Source organism: Zingiber officinale, chromosome 2A, assembly GCF_018446385.1.
Source record: "Zingiber officinale cultivar Zhangliang chromosome 2A, Zo_v1.1, whole genome shotgun sequence".
NCBI classification, from domain to species: Eukaryota; Viridiplantae; Streptophyta; class Magnoliopsida; order Zingiberales; family Zingiberaceae; genus Zingiber; species Zingiber officinale.
In genome coordinates, this window is record NC_055988.1 from 36,889,943 (window position 1) to 36,909,639 (window position 19,697).

The 19,697-nt window shown below is 35.2% G+C and overlaps 1 protein-coding gene across 1 annotated transcript in view; it reads left to right on the forward strand.

Annotated features, from left to right (window-relative positions):
- The first annotated feature begins 568 nt into the window (after positions 1–568).
- Positions 569–19,697, forward strand: part of LOC122041039 (E3 ubiquitin-protein ligase COP1-like) — a 34,716-nt gene continuing 15,587 nt past the window's right edge. The window contains exons 1-4 of the mRNA XM_042600572.1: positions 569–1,057; positions 12,630–12,707; positions 13,287–13,442; positions 13,540–13,893. Of these exons, the coding sequence (XP_042456506.1) occupies positions 680–1,057; positions 12,630–12,707; positions 13,287–13,442; positions 13,540–13,893 (966 nt within the window). The 5' untranslated portion in view covers positions 569–679. The remainder of the gene's footprint in view (positions 1,058–12,629; positions 12,708–13,286; positions 13,443–13,539; positions 13,894–19,697) is intronic.

A 19,697-nucleotide genomic window follows, 5' to 3' on the forward strand; every position in this document is an offset into this window, starting at 1 on the left:
CCATCAATTTTGGCTCAAATAGGATACATCATAACAAACACCTTCAAGCAAAATATCCTTATGGTATCTCATTCGATATACAAATTAAATTTCCATATATTTTTTATGACATGAAATCAAAGTATGATCCTGAATAAATGTCCTGTCCAGTGTCCATACTACAAAATTTTCTAAATTTGACACTACCTTTCCTATCACAGGTTCGGTCCGACACTCGGAAGACGCCCGACGCAACGCAGGTTTGGTCGGCACACGGACTGTGCGTAACGCGACATGTGGGATAAATCATGGCTGCCTAACACGATACGTAGTCTGAGCTAACATATGGCTGACGGGCTATATCGGGTACGACTTCAACCGTATCGGGTCAGCTAGATGGACCTCTCTACTGGCAATACTACAAGTGGGCTTGTGGTCCTGGTCAGAGCATCGCTTTTACATTCATAACGCGGGCAAGTTGATCTGGTGCATATAAAAAAGTGACATCATTACTAATTGGAGCGTTTTTGCAACAGTGTCCATATACGGTCCATGTATTTTTCACATTCTTTTTGTCGATTAATTTTATTTATTTGAGAACACCTCCGACGCCCAATCTACTCCGCTTTGCTGCTTTACACCGTCGCCACTCGTTCGACAGTGCCTGATTCCGTCCCATTCGGTAGTCTCCCTCCGATCGATGGGCAGTTCCTCTGCTGGAGCGCTGGTGCCTTCCGTATCGAAGACGGAGGAGATGGGGGCTTCGGTCGCACCCCCCGCAGTCTCCTCCTCGGAGACCACGGACGTCGCCGGAACGCCAGCCGCGCCGGAGGCAGATAAGGTACCAGACGGAGTTCGGGATCCAGCGCCCGCGGCGTCAGAGGAGGAAGCTGAGCGCGACAAGGATCTTCGCTGCCCTATCTGCATGGGGGTCATCAAGGACGCCTTCCTGACGGCCTGCGGCCACAGCTTCTGCTACATGTGCATTGTCACCCACCTCAACAATAAGAGCGATTGCCCCTGCTGCGGAATTTACCTCACCAAGAATCAACTCTACCCAAATTTCCTCCTCAATAAGGTTAAATTCGCTTGCTAGTTATCTTCTATTTATTGGTTTTCCTGCTTGACGCTGTCGATTATTTTATTTTATTTGATTTTTAAGACCTATTTGATTTTCATATGGTCGGAGAAACAATTATCTAACTATTCAACTATGCACAATCTACTATCAACCATTTCATAAATGACGTTTTATATTTATAGCAAGATGAGCTTGGATTGGCATGAACCAAATGTGTTCTCACCATTGTAGAAGTCATTATAGGAAGGAAGCCAAGTCAAACTAATGTAGGTTTGTAGCACCTATGAATATTTGCTGATTGATCTCGAACGTGTAATGCTACTATTGCATGTTTGGTTTCAATATGCACCATTACATGAAATTTCTATACTAAGACAACATTTACACAGATGCTTTATCTCAATGTAAGGAGATACTGAGAAAATTGACAGGTAGGGAATGATAAACAATAGAAAACTCCTATTTTATGAATTGATTGGAAAATTATTAGGGAAGAAAGAGCTTTGTGGCATAAGGGCTGAGCATTATCACCGAATCAATGGTAAGTAGAGGAGAGGGTAAACTGGTCTAAACATGGCTATGATTTTGGCTGTCTACAAAATTGACAAAGTTCTTTTTTGTTGGCTTACTGGAAAATCTATAGCTGAGTGGATACCTATTTAATAGTGATCTTAACATGTTTATGTCAAATATTTATCCTATCTTGTGATGATTCTAATCTCTCACCAAAATAATTTATCATGATTTGTTAAGAACTATGATAGTTAAAGGATTATATGCTTCTTGAGAGTCATTGACTTACGGAAGGAGGATATGCTTAGGCAAAGGTTGTGATTCCTAAGCCCTTGATGGGTCTAGCTCTTTTAATCATAGTCATTAAAGCTCATTACCTTACATGAAAGTAGAAGAGTCAAACATTGTGCTTTGTGTTTGGATGCTTATTGTAATGTTACTAAACAACTGACCTATAGCTACTTGAGGAGGCCTATAGTTGGAGTTGTTTCACAAATTAAGTGTATTTGGAACCTAAAAGCCATTTGCAATCTTTGAATTCCTTTACACTTTTGTGACATGCACAGTGGAGGTAATACAATATTCAAGGTTATGCAGTTGACCCACTATATAGTACATATGCAGTTTGCAGAAGACACTTATGTTATCATTATTAATCATATTAAACAATTATTTAGATTGATAAAATAGGGATTGCCAACAAAGATTTAGATTTAAAGGTCAAGCAATATAGCAATGCAAAGGATAAGCATCATGTTAACATATACCAATAAGTAAAGAAGGAAATCATTAAATAACATTCACCCATGTTTTAGCCCCTTCTTTAAACTTGTTTCCCTATTCAAAACTTATAAACACCTATTTAATCCCTGTTTCTGAAATGGACACATAATCATTATATTATTGTTATCCACTTAACCATGCAAAAAATGGTGTTATAGAAGCAAGCAAGCAAGAGAGACCACCTGTTGAAGAACTCCCAATCCATTTGAAATCTCATTCTGAGCTGGGGTATTATTCCTCGATTGGAAAGAGATAATGTTGCGTCGTTAGGTGCCTACATGCCGTGTTGAAGGCACTATGGAGGAAAAGGAAGAGGAGAAGACGAAGAAGATTAGGAAGAGGAGGGGAGAAGAGTACTTACCGGTGAAGCCTAGTTGATCGAGCAATTGGTTGTAGAGAAATTGAATCAAAGTTGTTCCATCATTTTTCAAATGAAGTAGGTGCCATTGAGTGACACCCATGAGTGCTTTGTTGTGATGATGTCCAAGAGAGATGTGCCATGAATAATGGTGTTGTGATGAAGCGAGTGATGCCGTTGTGAGTGACACTACCACAAGTGATGCTGCTATTGTTTTATTTTTCGCCTAGCAACTTAGCTATGGTTTTTTTGTTCCATGTGGTCATTTTGGTTGTTTTCCTCATTGCACGTGGAGGAACGAAGAAGAAATGCAATTGTTATTGAGGAAGATGTTCTATGGTCTTAGGTATTATTGCATGCCAGATGGTAAGTGTAGAGGTAAATTTCACTTGTGCCAACTGACATAGAAAGATATATTAAATTGTGCTCCCAATTCACTGCTAATCTACCCTCAAGAACACTCCTAAGCTTCTTTAATTTCTAGTTGCTCAAGATATTGATATTTTTGACTATGATTCTACACCATCTAAAATGTAGATCATGGTAAAGGAAAAACTTATTTCACTCTCATATCACAGCCATCAAGTGAGGAAGGAAAGTCGACCAATTTCCAAAAACCTTCTCTAAGTAAAACTACAAGATCATACCATCATAAGAGAGCCATATTACAGTCCAGACAAATAACACCTTATTAAAGCTCGAACTCAAGAAAAAGGTATTGCCTATCCTATAATGACTTACCTAGAAGAGACTTAACATCCATAACTTGACGAGGGCTTCTGGAATTCTTCACAGCTATGGCCCTAGGTGGATGAAAGTTGCTCGATTTCAAACCATGAGAAACTCCCTTACCGGCGCTTAAGAAAAGTGGAAGCTTAAATCTTACTAGATTGGCTCACTCTAGGATTTGAATGCACAAGATTTGCTTGACTGATGAAATTCTTTGAGAGTTGGTTTAGAAGTTGTTGCCTAAATAATAGAGAAGGAAATCTTTGAGTTGGGTTCATCAATGATGTGGAAAGGAAAATAAGATGAACTCATCTCAATTTAGAGGGGATTAGCCGCTGCTCACTACCAAAGGAGAAGGAACATCACTGCGCTACAATGGAGGAGAGAAATGATACCACTATACTCCTTCAATGACCCTTATGAGATAACCTTATTGAGGTCTATCGACCACCTGAGAAGTGGTTGTGTTGAAGCTTGCGAATGAATGTCAAAGCTCATGGGGAAGAATAGTTTCTAGGAGATCAAGATGGGAGAGGGGCTGGTCTCAATTACTTGTTTGAGTCCAAATTAAACCCAATTTAAGACAGATTTGATCTCAACACTATACCCTTATTTATATATCCAATTATTTCCCTAGCAAAACCCAATTAGGGCCTTAAATAAACCTAAACTGATTTGGTTCAACACAATTATATAATGGAAATAACAACTGACCATAATTTAAAATGGAATAGGATAAAATTGATAGTATATAGTAGGTTATTAGTTGCCACTACTCTCTTTTTATCCCTGAGTCTTGATCTCCGATATATCAATCACCATACAGTTCTTTTTTACCATTTGACATGTTTAATCTTGTGCCTTGTGATGCTTGAATTGTCATGCATGTTAGTTCATGTTCAAATTAAGCACTAACCTAAGTTGTCTTTTACTTTAATTTCGCTAAAAATATCCACAATCCATTATGGAAATGTTTTATGCAAAGTCCATTCAACAAGAAATATAATAGAACAAGTATTAAAGGATAAGTAATGCAAATTAGGAATTTACTTCTAATAGTTTTTAGAATTTTCAGATATTTTGTTAGGTACTTTTTAGGAGACTAAATCTCTAAAGATTGTCCTTGAGGTGGTAATTGTTATATTTAGGATTACAGGGAACTTTTGGATAAAGTGTAATTTAATTTGGTTTCTGTCCTAGTTTGCAATTTATTTTTTTCTAGTTTGATTGAGTCTTTTAAAGTATGTGTCTTTTTTAGAATCTACTTCCCTTTCAATGAGCTTATGGAGTTTGGGTTTGTGATATTTTATGTGTAGGCTAGTATTCATTTTCAACATTTTTATTGTGTTAATGTTATATTCAATCTCCTGGGTTTGATATTGACTTTCTTTATTAAAGTAGATGAAAACAAGTTGCCTTCTCTATGAATTTTAGGCCTAAATCCACTTATAAATCTACCTTAACATGCATAGGCTTATATCTGTCATTTTTTTTTGGAAAATAATATGATTCTCCTCTTAACATAGGATAATGGGATTGTGACAAGGTGACTATTATCTATTGAGGAATGTGTGAAAATTAATTCATTAACACAATTTGTACAGTCCAATCTAGTTTTAATCAATTAGACCTTGACCTTTATATAAGCCTAGTTTGGTTTATGTCCCTTACTCTCAAAAGATTCATATCTCAGATATCTAGTGGGGCAATAGAGGTGTTTCCTTTTAATTTATTATATTGACCTAAGCAGGGATGGTGTCAATTTTTATTGTGGACTAAAATTTAATGGAAGATGGTTAAATTATACAAGAAACTATTTATATTATATTGTTTTTGTGATGATTTTTCAATTTGACAAATGGATGATAAACTAGGGTAAGATTGCATCTATGAATTTTATGAGGAAAATTAATTAATTTTTAAATTTGAACTAATCAACTAATTAAATTTAAGAAATCTTTAGAAGAAAGATTTTGATTTTATTGAGATATGTAAGCTTATTTTGATGTTGAAGTCACCATAAGATCAAGCCTTGATCAAAGAATGAAGGGATTGTTTTTGGTGTTTCTTCTCTCTTACATTTTTATAACTAGCTTTACACCAGATCTAAACCAACCTTGTTTTAGTTTTCAATTTTTCCCTTTTGCAAGATCTGTTTGAAATTACCCTTGGATTGGATCCAAGAATTGATATACTAGTACCCAATGATGACCCACTGCTCCAACGACACTGTGATTTATTTTTATATTTTTTGTAGCATTTTTTCAGTTTCATAAAAAAAAATTCATTTATTATCTCTTTATTTTGTGCTAGTTTAACCATAATCTATTACTAAAAAATGTATCATATTTTCTATGTTGTGGATAGATTATCATAAAAACTTCTTTTTGTTGGGATCTACTAGGCTCATAATGGTAGTGCAATAGAAATATAAATTTTTTATTTGACCTATTTAAGCCAACCTATAGATTTGAAAAGAAGACACACATACAAAAAATAATTAAGTCCGTAACTTATGAGCATTGGAGGTGCTAGCGTCTTGACATCCAATGCCTTTCAAAAGGAGGTCATCATTCAACCTATGAGCGATCACTAGAGGAGTTTATCAACTCTTGAATTAAGGACTAGGAGGAAGAAATGCACCATCATTTGATACAAAGGAGGGAGAGAAAGGGGGTTCAACTACCTTTGGTTATCAAAAGGAGTGGTTGATCACCCCTTTTTAATTGGGCTATTTGACCAAGAGGAGAGAGAAAAAAGTTCTAACTTAAATCTTTCCAACTCCCCCAATTAATTGCATGCCTCAATTACTCTTAGAAGATAAGATAGGTTCTCTTTCAATTAAAAAATAATTATTAATTAATCCAAGGAATAATCCCATTGAAATCCAATTCTACTTTTCAAATTTCTAGAACTTTTAATTGGACTTATAGAAAGGTAATAGACAATAGTTGAAAATTGATCCTTATAATTAAAAGCCAATTAACTCATAATTTTTTTTAATATTGTCCTCTAATGTGTGAATATAATATATCAACTACTTAATTTATTACAAACCCCTTTAGATTAATCACTCTAAGTAATAAATTGTGTTCCAACAAAATTCTTTTTTTTTTTTCTTCTTTTGATTACTACTATGCAACTATGTGTTGGAGACTCATATCTTGTGCGTGCGACTCTAGAATTATTAGAAGATCAAACTCTTACGTCCCACATGCAGATCTTTTTTTTTTTATTTATATACATAGGTAATGGATGATCTCTAGTAAAATATCATTAATTCCTAATATTCTAGAAGAACGTATTAATCCATAAAGCCTTGCTACGCAATTCGGTGCTTTTATTATTGTATGTCATGACGTGGCCTAAGGTATGGAAAAGTGTCTATCCCTTCAACCCACATCATATTGTCATTCAATTTCTTGATGATCCACTTGCTAGAAAGTGAACCTTGTCTCAATTCCACTTGTATTGTGCATAGAATCCTTAGATGATCTTTAATCGAATGGACAAGTAATATATCTCCTTCTACCAAGGGTGACCTTTGTCGAGTAAGCACCACATCCACCTCCATATAGCTCATAGTATTCTCAATGAATGTATATGAATTCTTAGGATAAGACCCACCCACAAGTGTTAGAGCACATCGATCCTCATATGAGATAGGTGTGATAATCTTAAATCTAAGGATTAATTGCACCATTGTTGTATGAGATTTCTATAGACATTGTAGATATCATATTATTTCTCATTAAGAACCACTCTCACTAGCTTGTCCAACAATTCCACCTATATATTTGTCTAAGCATCAACATGCTATTTGCATGAGAATATCTACTGCTATCCTATAACAAAATTATAATATATAGTAGTACATCTGTAATACTTAATGTCCAATCTTGAGATTATTACTATCAAAGATTTTTAATAATGCTACATATATGTATAAATTTTGTCTCACACCCTGTTGGATCAATATACTAATACATACTACATAAAATTTTATAATCATTGTTCAAATAAGTGAAAGATTACATAAAAGAATAATTTCATGAATAGTGCAATTACGTATTAGATGTCCATATTGTTAAAGTTAATTGGCTTATCACTTATCCCAAAAGCTACAGCTGTTAAGAAATTGATCAATTTCATATTCTTAATATTCCCCTTTATGTGTGTGTGGTATACTTTATTTGATTTAATAAAATATTAACACATGAATCGATGATAATTATTTTTGACACCCTTAGCATTCAAACTATAGACTATGTTAAAATTAATTAATTAATATTTATTCTTAAGCTTAAGCTAAGGGACCAATTTTTTATTCTTAATATCTTAAAAAATATTAAAAATGAGATCATTAGGAAAATTCCACTCCTTTAGTCCCAAATCTTAAAAATGAGGTTTCTTAAATATACTTAAATAGACATTTAAGTTTGTTGGCATTTTGGGTTGGATCAAACTCTTTCTTGTGATTGTGGTGTGAGGGGGCATATTAAAAAGTGGAAGTGAGACGAAAAAGTGTTGGCACAATCAATCCTTTTGGTGAGTGGGATTGATCACAGATTTTGATATTTGGGCAAAGAGTTTAAGGTAGGATTTATTCTTGTATTTGACATATGTGTTTGAGGCATTAGTATTTGGAGATATGCATATGGAGATGACTTGGCATAGCTAGGTCGGTTAATAACTCAATGGCCCAAGGTCTATGAAGATCGAAGAATGATGACGTGTAACATCTGAGGGACCCTAGTACGAGGAGCATCGGAATGTGATAGAGTCGAGGAAGTGGACTACATAGGCAAAAGGCATGAAGAATGAGGAGCCGAGGGCTCGGGTATATCTGAGAGACATATAGCCCGATGGTAGGCGACTTTAGGCCACAAGTATAACTCTTGTGAGTTGAGTGTTGAGAATAGACTCAATTTAAGTGAACTCAATCTTAAAAATGGTCGTAGTTGAGTATCTAGTTAATTGGTACTTGTAACTCTTGTGAGTTGAGTGTTGAGAATAGACCTCAATATAAGTGAACTCGACCTTAATTGACTGATGGTTGAAACACTTGATATCCCAAAATTTATTTTTGGGGATTGTGGTTATTTCAAGTTGACTAATGATGGACATTGTCCAACTGGTAACGGGTGGTAGCTAAGTCGACTAGGCAGTCTCAAATGGATAGCAAACACAATATTTTTGTTCATGGACTAGTCGACTAGATCGGTTGATTGATGGAAGTAACAATAGACAATGTGGAAAGTGTCGTTGATAAAGCAACAATAGTCAAATGTGCTAACTACATAAGAATAGTCGACTAGTCGACTGATGAATGTCACTAGTCGATTGATAGGTGTACAAGGAGGACTTCAAGTAAATTTGAAGCTAATGTTCCCAGATTCAATTCAAGCATTCTTCGGGTTTTCTTGTGTGCATTTGAGAGCCTTCTTGTGATCTTCATTGTAATCCAATCAAGAGCATTGTAAGAGGTTTTTCCACTCTAGTAATTGAACGAGAAGGAGAAAAGTAGTGGCTGATTCAGGGTTGATCCACTTGAAGGATCGATATTCCGTGAACTAGGAGCCATAGGCTGCTAAACCACGTTACATCATAGTGTTTTTGAGTTTGTTCTCTTTTCTTTATTCCGTTGCATTTTATTTTGTTTTATCTTTGCTGAGTAATCAGTAAGAGTTGTTAAGTTGTGAATTTAGGGACGTTCACTATTCAACCCTTCTAGTTTGGTCGTCGTGGTCCTAACAAAAAAGAACATTCCATCTCTTTAGTCACACATCCGAAGATAAATTGGGGTTCTTAAATATATATCTAGTATCCAGTGTGTTCGGATTTTGGATTACATTATATTCTCTTTGATATTAACATATACAAAATTACATTCCTCTAGGCACAATTATTAACAATCTCTCACTTGTACTAGCGCCAATCACCCACGTATCTTGTACTAAATAATGGAATATGATTTCTTCTAGGATAAAGATTTAGTCAGTGGATCCATGACATTGTCATTTGATGATTGTCTTTGCAATATGAATTCCCCACTTTTGATAACTCCCTCCTTGGCTTGTACGATTGTCTTTTTTTTTTATCACAATAAATTATTATTGCACTAGCAATGCTGGAACCACTCCAAGTTCATAGATGAAGTTGCAAATTTAAACTCCCTCTCTCTTGCCTCCGCAGCAACAGTCTACTCAACCTCAATATGGGTGAGCAAATGGATTTGTAGGGCTAATTAAGCAAACTGACAACTTTTATCAAGATAAAATGAAATAATGCTTTGCTAGAATTAGGATAGCACAATAATGCAATGAGATGATATGACACTCAAAATAATGATAGTCAAGGAATTCACATACAGTGAATGAGTAAACCAGTACTCTTCATAACTAAACCAAACTTAAATGGAGAAATCCCTTAACTACTAAGGTTAGAAATCATAGAAGCAAACAGTTGAGTAACCACCAAGGCAAAAATTATCAAAAGTTTATCTTTCACCCCTAGTTTAAATATGAGAATATGATGATAAATGGATTGGAAAAACGTCAATGTATATCGATTTCCAGATATTGTCTCTGCCTTTAGTATAAAAAAGCAACATTGGAATCATCTTCCATGATGTTGTCCAGTTCAATGGCACCTCAAATGTATAAGTTGATGAACTTTTACAAAAGTTGAATGCTTCTTCCCTTGGCAACTATATATCAATACCAAAGTAAACCCCAGAAATTTCTATTTTTGTTGCTTTGTGCATTTGACATGAGACAATGTTGCACTTGGCTATTGGGTTGCCTTCATGCTAGCCAAAGTGAACCACATTTTGTACCCTAACATAAGCCTTGTTTTGGCTTGACTCATACTGCCTTATGCTCCAATAGTTACATGAATACTTGAAGAAGATACCTATCACATGGTGGATGTTGTAAAATAAAAAGAATTGTCAAAAGGTAGATAAGATACCATATGAAAAGGTTGGATGGAGAGAATAGAGAAGAAATAAATATGGAGTTAACCAAAGGAAGAAAAGGTTGGTTGGAGAGAATACATAACAAATGAAGATGGAGTTTGTGTTAGTGCAATTGTACCCCAAGTGGTTGAGTTTACATTGTTTTTGATGTTTGTGCAAAGAGTTTAAGTTGAGACTTGCATTTTGATTTGATATTCAAGTGTACAGGGAGTTGACATAACACACATGGAGTTTGGAGAGCTCATAATTTGATAAGATCCAGTGATGTTGAACATGACTTGGCATGTTTAAGTTGGCAGCTTGATGGCTCGAGGTCTGTAGAGAACATAGAAGTATAGTATGGGATATCTAAGGGACTTCAGGATTGGGAGCATCAAGACATAACATTGACAATAGTTGGTGGAGGTGAACTATGTTAACAAAGAGTAGAGAGTGAACGATGACACGTGGAGCTAGTCAAGGGCTTAGGTGCATTTGAGAGACGGGCCTTGCTAGTGAAGTCAAGCTGCAGAAGGTAAGTTCTAGTGGTAAATTGTGAGAGTTGAGAGACTTGTACTTGTGAGTGAGGGTAGCCTTTACTTAGATGAGACTCGACTATTAGGATGATCAGAGTTGGAGTTCTAGTCATCTGGAACTGAGTCTAGCTGACTCGAGAGCTAAGTTGACTAAGGGGTCGACTTAGGGTGATGAGCTAGCAAAAAGAATGTTTCTGTGCAAGGCTGAGTAGATTGGGCAGTTGACTAACATATACTTAGTTGACTGATGACAGGATATAGTTAATTGATGCTCCAGTAGGAAAGCAGGGACCTATTACCTATTGATTTGATAAAGTTGTGCTGCAATAGTCAGATAACCTAAGGGCTATTATAGATAGATGGTGGAACCGAGTTGATTCAAATAATCATTAACAAACTTTGGTTGAAGTGACCAGATAAAGTGATAAAGCAGATAAAGCAGTTGACTGATGGGCAATTCAACTGATCAACGACAGATCAGTTGAACAACTAGTAAACATTAGACGAATAGAGACTATAAAAAGAGAGCAATGTGGATGTCTTATGGTAGGTGAAATAGGATTGGTTAGATCATATTGAACTATCTCTTGTATTCTCTTTGAGCCTCCTTTCTAAACTTCATTGTAGTGGTTTTTCCACCTCTAGTAGTTCTCCAGTAAGGAGAAAGATAGTGAGCATTCTATAAGTGATATAGTGAGGTTTTCGAGAGTGACTCATTTCATAGGTCGCAGAGTAGGAATGGGAGTATTGAGCCTCATTATATGCCTGCATTAACATTGTGGCATGCTTAAATTTTGTGTATTTTTTTTTTTTTATTTTACTGCTCATTGTTTGCATGACCTTGCTAGGCATTAGCAAGAGTAGTATAATAATTCATTTATATATATAATTGCTATTTCCCCCTCTTTAGTTCATTTGGCCATCCAACACATGGGGTCCCAACAGTTTGGTTGTTACTGCAGTACCATGTAACCTAAAGAAAACTGAATATAAAGGAGAGGGGAAGTATGGAGAAAAATAAAAGAGAGATATCTGGCAGAAAAATCTCTTATCTTTTCGATTTCTTTCTTTTATGGATGAATACCATGGACCTAATGCCCTTACATGACTAGTTCAAGCAATTTGGTTTAATTATACTGCTTCAACCATACCTCCCAGACTACATACATTCACTTGAGGTTGAACCACACTTCCCACTTTATTGTTAAGCTAGCAATGGGCAATGACTTCTTGTTTGGGTTTCATACAAAGCTTTGTAATCTCAAGCTGGTAGTCACTCACTATATTACTTGGACATTAGGGTTTGAGTATCCAACATGGGTGAGGATATAAATGTTTGACATTGTTATTTATTGAAATTTTTCCATGTGCTCAGTAGAGGTATCCAGTGTTGACCTTGAGTGTGAGTGTTGGGCATGGGTATGGAAAAGTTAAATGATTTATCCAAGTACCAATGGTTGCTTCATTTGTAAGCATTAATTGACATTCTGGACAATTAGACAAATTCAGTAAGTATATTGAAATTAGGACTTGGTCAATATTCTAACTATTATATGGCATAATGAATCCAAAATATTTGTCAAATGAATTTAAGTTAAACACATTCTTGTTCTCTTCCATTGTCTGACTTTAAATCAGCTCTAGGCGAAAGCATGTCTGATCTCATGGTAATGTTGCTATCTAAACTTGCAGCTTTTGAAAAAGCATTCAGCCTGTCAAATTGCAAAAACAGCATCCCCAGTTGAGCATCTTCGTCTAGCATTGCAACAGGTCAATTCTTCTTCTCTCCACCAGATATTGGATGTTTTATCAATGTATTAATTTGGAAGTAGTAAAAATTGGCTATGTGATTGTCTTAATCTATCAAGACACGATAACTTCTGTTTTGTTTCTCATTTAACATTTTCTCACATATAAATTTTAGGATGAATACTGATTGTTATTGGCATATTGCTTGTTCAATCATTTTATGAAGCAGTAGCACACTTTTATTATGTATTGCAGAAAGTTGTTCAATCATTTTATGAAGCAGTAGCACACTTTTACAAATATGTTGGACTACCTTAAGTTTTGCATGATTCTATGCTGCAATGTTTTTTATGCCAAACAGAAAGGTAATGCTCTGGGCTGCATCAGACTTCCATGAGTATTTAAGCATGCTGCTGATGATAAGGCTTTATTTCAGAATAGTTGGATGTGGTACTGATGGAAATATGCTACCAATGAGAAGCACTTTTTTGGATAATTTCTTCATATAATTCTAAATAAAATATTTTTCTGCTTAGCACAAATAATTTCCTGCCTGATTCAGTCATTGCTGGTGGAAATATGAATTTTTCTTGTAGACAGGGATGTGAGATGTCAGTTAAAGAGTTAGATGGTCTGCTGGGTCTGCTCACTGAGAAAAGGCGGAAAATGGAACAACAAGAGGCCGAAATGAATATGCAAATTTTGCTTGACTTTTTACAGTGTCTAAAGAAGAAAAAGTTAGAAGAGCTAAATGAGGTTGGTCTCACTAACATCATATGGCAAACTAATTCGAGCATAAGTTAGTTTAATTTGGTCTAAATTGACCTATATGTTAATATATATCTTTGTTCAGGTACAAACTGATTTACAGTACGTCAAAGAAGATATAAATGCCGTTGAGAAGCACCGAACAGAACTTTACTGTGCAAGAGAAAGATTCTCTGTCAAATTGCGCAGTTTGGATGATCCGATTGCAACAAAATTGTGGTCTCCCAGTGCTAACCAGCATAATAGTATACTTGTCTCAAATGCTCGAAGCTCTCTTGTGGGAACATGCTCTGGAAATTTACAAGCGAAGAGTAATGATGTAAAAGTTCAACTGAGCCATCAAGAGTACCAAAGGAAAGATGCTTTTAGTGGTTCTGAAACGAGTCCTCTGATTCAATCAGGAAGAATCATAGCAAGAAAGAGAAGAATTCAAGCTCAGGTTAGTGATTGGACTATTAATATTTTCTTAATCTACAACTACAGGTTTCTTATAGAGCCTTAATTGTGGGGTCAATTGCACATACCCTCTATCCTAATCTATAATTTTAGGCCTTTCTTAGTTTAATGATTGCTAAGACTCCCTCTGGATGTGCTCAGCCAACAGAGATGATATGATTAGTCATTGATGTTATCATCATCAAAGCATGCTTGTCTCAACTATTAGGGTTAGCTACAGGAGTTTTATTCCTTGATTGCATTCTATACAAGATTATATTACTAGAATGTTGGTGCAGGAAGCACTAGACGATCGAATCTGAGTTTTGATTATGTCAAAGGGTTCAAAGTTAAGTTGTCTTGTGATCTAACAAGGTTGATTGAGCTTGCAGGAAAGTCCTAAGTTGCCTTAGGCAAAAGTCCTAGTGGATTCTAGGCAGGTGGAAAACCCTAGGGGGAGGTAATCGTAGGTCCTAGGGGCAGTAACCTTAGGCGATGGAAAGTCCAAGTTGCGATTAAGCAGATGGAAAACCCTAGGGGTGGTAACCCTAGGTTATGGAAAATCCTAGGGGGAGGTAACCCTAGGTCCTAGGGGTGGTAACCCTAGGTTAAGGAAGGTAACCCTAGGTCCTAGGGGGTGGTAATCCTAGGTCCTAGGGGGTGGTAATCCTAGGTCCTAGGGGGTGGTAATCCTAGGTCCTAGGGGTGGTAACCCTAGGTTATGGAAAATCCTAGGGGGAGGTAACCTAGGTCCTAGGGGTGGTAACCCTAGGCGGAAAGTCTTGGCAGGTCGGGCGCTGTGCAAAAGTCCAGTCGGTCTGGAGGACCGGTCTAGCAAACAGGTAACTTCTCCTGAGAGGAGTAGGTGAGGACGCGTTCCCCGCTGAGAGAATAGTAGGCATCAGTTCGACCTAGGGTTTCCGGAGGAAATCCGAAGTCAGAACCGGATAGTTCGAAGACTGTCAAGTTATTTATTTATATATTATTTGCTGTTTTGTCTAACTCTATTTTGTAGGAAACTAACTTAGCTTTGATTGGTTGACCGAACAGCCAGATCGGTCGACGGAACCCCAGTACAACAGAGTTGATTTCCAGCCAGCTGACCAGATTCGACCGAAAGATCGGTTGACTGAATCTAGGATCGGTCGACCGAACAGTGAATATACGGTGACCGAGATCAGGTCGGATTGATCGGATCAGACCAGATAAGCCAGCGAGGATAGTAGGATCGGTCGACCGAACGACGAGATCGGTCGACCGAACGAGGACTCATCCGAAGCTGAATCTGGACGGGAAGACGGACAGATTCAGGCAGGATCGGTCGACCGAACCAGGGGATCAGTCGACCGACCAACGACGAGTTAAATTTGATCCCGAGATCAGTGGATCTAGATCAAGCCTAGCTTGGCTATTTAAGGAGGGTTCGACCAGTTGCTTCAACAACACAATTTCCGATATCAAGAACGAACAACTACTACTCTCTCTGACGCTACTCCAACAATCGACGAAAGACTTATATTTCTATTGTTGTCAGTAACTTTATTGTATCGCAATTGCACTTAATATCTGTACCTATTTCCGGATCTATAGTGATTGCCCAACGTAAGCGATCAACGATCGCGAGCCTTGGACTAGGAGTCGTCATAGGCTCCGAATCAAGTAAAAGAAATTGTGTTAGCATTGCTTTTGTCTTGTTCTTTATTCCGCTGCGTTACTTTGAGTTTTCCGAAACGAATGAATTAGCCACGAGTGCTATTCACCCCCCTCTAGCACGTCATCGATCTTACATAGAATAGCCATGTTAATTAAATTATTTTTACAAACAATGTGATTTGCTATCCCAATGTATTTTAGATTTAAACATAATATATGTTTAAATTTGCATTTGATTTGGGTACAATTTTGTTCATATGAGCTGTGCCACAATAAACTCAAATTAGGTTGACCAGTAATTAGATAAGAATAAAATGCAGTTTGATGGAGCACCATAGCGGTGGCATAGAGGTGGGGTTCTTGGTGATGTTGGAGGGAGGAAGATGGGATTTCTTGTGCTTCAAGAAGGCGGTATGGGTGGGCTCATGGCAAAGTCATAGGAGGAAGATAGGGATTCTCATCCTTCAAGAAAGTGCTATGGGAAAGGCGTCTAATTGTGCGATGAGCTTGTGAGATTGAAAAAGGGAGGCTTCGAGTTACTGTGACAACTTCACATGAGAGATGATGCGGTGATTTTGAGAAAGAGAGCAATAGAAGGATCTTAACAAGGTTTAAAATTTCTAGCCGTATCGAAGTTGCGATTTATGATTAGAAAGATACAATTTCTATACCATATTGTGCATATACAATTTTAGTACTTTTTAAAATATAAATATATTAATTAAAAAATATTTTTATTATCACTTGATTGTTATATAGAGGCTTACTATTGAGTTATAGTTGAGTTCAAGTTTTAATATTATCTTATAAAAAGTTTGATATTTATTGAATAAAAGACAATTTAGAGTTAGTTGAAATCAATAGTCTAAAATTTGTTAGGTGCTAGTCAGGCGCAGACCAACGCGTAACGCCTAATCCACCTAGGTGGGGACTAGGCGCCGCTAGGTGGATTCCATGGTATCAACATAAATTACATATTATAACTTCAACACAATAACATCAAATTTAAAATGAGTTCAAAATTATACAACTAATAAAATATCACATATTTACTTCTTCTCCATAATTTTCAACTTATTCTTAATCGGCCTCAAATTCAATATCATCATTGTGATAATATAAATATGATTTATATGAATTAATAAGATTTATTAGAGTTTTTAAATTTTATATATAAATTACTTAATAATATTTATTAGAATTTTTTAATTTCAAATATAAAATTATTAAATTATTAGAATATAAAATAATTAATAATATTTATTATATATATATTTTAATTTTAATTATAAAATTGTGAATATAAATATGATTTATATGAATTAATAATATTTATTATTATTTTTTTAATTTTAAATATAAAATTATCAATATATATAAATTAATAATATTTATTAGAATTAATTTTGTTCATGACGAACTAGTCATCACCGACCCCAAGTCCTGATAAAAGAGGAGGGTTATGTTAGGTTGCTGGCCAGTGTTAAAACTATGACAAATGTTCAATGAATGAATCCATTAAATTATTGTGCTAATGCTAGGTTGTTCCACGGAAGGAACGCGTTGTAGGGTATGACTGTAATGTCTCGGCAATGACCGCTACATCTCCAGAACTCGGGTGTAGTGCTAAATATGTAAGAGTTTGCGTTGTAGGGTCTGATTATAACGTATCGGCAAGGACCACTATATCTCCATGAGAAGTTGGGTGTAGTGTTAAATAGGTAAGAATTCTCATACAATAGGTTGGATAAGAACAAATATTATAGGAAAACTAATAGTCTAAGATTTGGAGCATGGAATATAGGAACCCTTATTGGTAAATTAATGGAGGTAGTAGATATGGAAGAATTAGTATTTTGTGTGTACAAGAGACAAAATGGTAGACGAGAAGATAAAGATGATAGAGAACTCGAGTTTTAAGTTATGGTACATAAGAAACAGTAAAGCAAAAAATGGAGTGAGTATTGTTGTAGATTGTTCGTTAAAAGATGAAGTTGTAGGAGTAGTTAGAAAAGGAAATAGAATTATAACCCTTAATATAATAGTGGTGACAGAAACTATGAATATAATTAGCATATATGCACCACGAGTAGAATTAGATGAAGTTATCAAATCAAAGTTTTGTGATGACTTAGATGAAGTATTATAAAATGTTTCGCAAAATAAAATGATTTTAATAAGAGATGAACTAAATAAGCATGTCGGAGTGAAAAATGAGGAATATGAGAGGGTACATGAGGGTTATGAGTTTGGAACGAGAAATGAAGAAGGGAAAACTATATATTTTTTAAGAAAAGATAACACTTAGTCACGTTCAAAAGTGGGAATAATAAATCGCAAATTGACTTTCTTATGAAGAAGGATAGAAAAATTTATAAAAATTGCAAGGTCATCCGTGGAGAAAACTTAACTACCCAACATATGTTAGTAGTATTAGATATATGCCTTAGAAATAAAATATATACGACTCCTAGAATTAAGTGGTGGACGTTAAAGGATGAGAAGCAAAATATATTTAAGGAGAAGGTAGGAGTACAAGTATTAGGTGAAATATATGGTGACTCTAATACGACATGGAATAAGATGATATTAAAGTTGAAAATAGTAGCTAAGAGTGAACTCAGTAAATCAAAGGGATATACACTACAAAGTAAGGAATCTTGGTGGTAGAATGAGAAAGTACAAGAGAAAGTGAAGGAAAAATGAATAGCTTATAAGGAATTATATATTTGTAAGAACGAGGAAAACTTAAAAAATATATAATAGCTAAGAAAAATGTTAAGAAAGTAGTAAATGAAGCAAAAAATGAAACTTTTGAACAATTATATCAAAAATTGGATAAAAAAGGGGAAAGAGGCATTTATAGAATAACTAAAGTGAGAGAAAGGAAAACAAGAAATCTTATCCAAATAAAATATATTAAAGATGAATGTATAGGGTACTAGTAAACGATGGAGAAATAAAAGAGCGGTGGAAGATGTATTTTTATCAACTTTTTAATGTAGGTTTAGGTGATCAATTTAACTTAGATAATTTAAGTAGGTCAAATAAGTATAAAAATTTAAATTTTTATTGTAGAATTCAAACTTTAGAAGTAAAAGAAATTAACTTAGATAATTTAAGTAGGTCAAATAAGTATAAAAATTTAAATTTTTATCGTAGAATTCAAACTTTAGAAGTAAAACAAACTTTAAATGAGCTGCACAATGGAAAAGCCGTTGGATCAAATGATATTCTAATAGAGGTATGGAAGTGCCTAGGGAAATAAGGTATTGAATGACTTGCAAAATTATTTGACATGATATTGAAAATGAAAAAAATGCTTTATATAAGAATAATGGAGACACACAAAATTGTGCAAGGGTATTAAACTAATGAGTTATACCATGAAATTTTGAGAAAAAGTAATAGGAAAAAAGATTAAATAAGGAAACCACAGTCCGAAAATTAATTTGGGTTAATACTTGGAAGGTTGATAATAGAAACTATACATCTTCTTAAATAATTAATTGAAAAATATCGGGAGCAAAAATAAGATCTACATATGATATTCATTGACTTAGAAAAAGCTTATGATAGAGTTCCAAGAGAAATTATATGCAAAATTCTAGAAAAGAGATTATTAGCGTAATATATATTGAACTAATTAAAGATATGTACGAGCATGTAACAACCAGAGTAAAGCGGAGTAATTATGGACAAACTCACTACACACATTCAAGACAGTACTGTGGTGCATGTTGTTTGTAGATGATATTGTTTTGGTAGATGAAACACGTGAAAGAGTAAATGTTAAACTAGAATCTTGACAGGAAACACTAGAAGGGAAAAAATTTAGGCTTATTAGAATAAAGATAATATATAGAATTTAAGTTTAGCAATATTAGACGTAATAAGACAATTGTTAAGATGGGAGATGACGAGTTATCCGAAACCGAGAGTTTTAAATATTTAGGATTATTTTTGCAAAACGATGGGTGGATTGAGAGAGATGTCTTATATAGAATACAAGCAAGATTGTTGAAATGGAGAGGAGTGTCGGGTGTTTTACGTGATCGTAAAGTACTTCTAAAACTTAAGAACTTAAAGGAAAGTTCTACAAAACTGCGGTTAAACATGCTATGTTATATGGAACTGAATGTTGAGCTATAACTT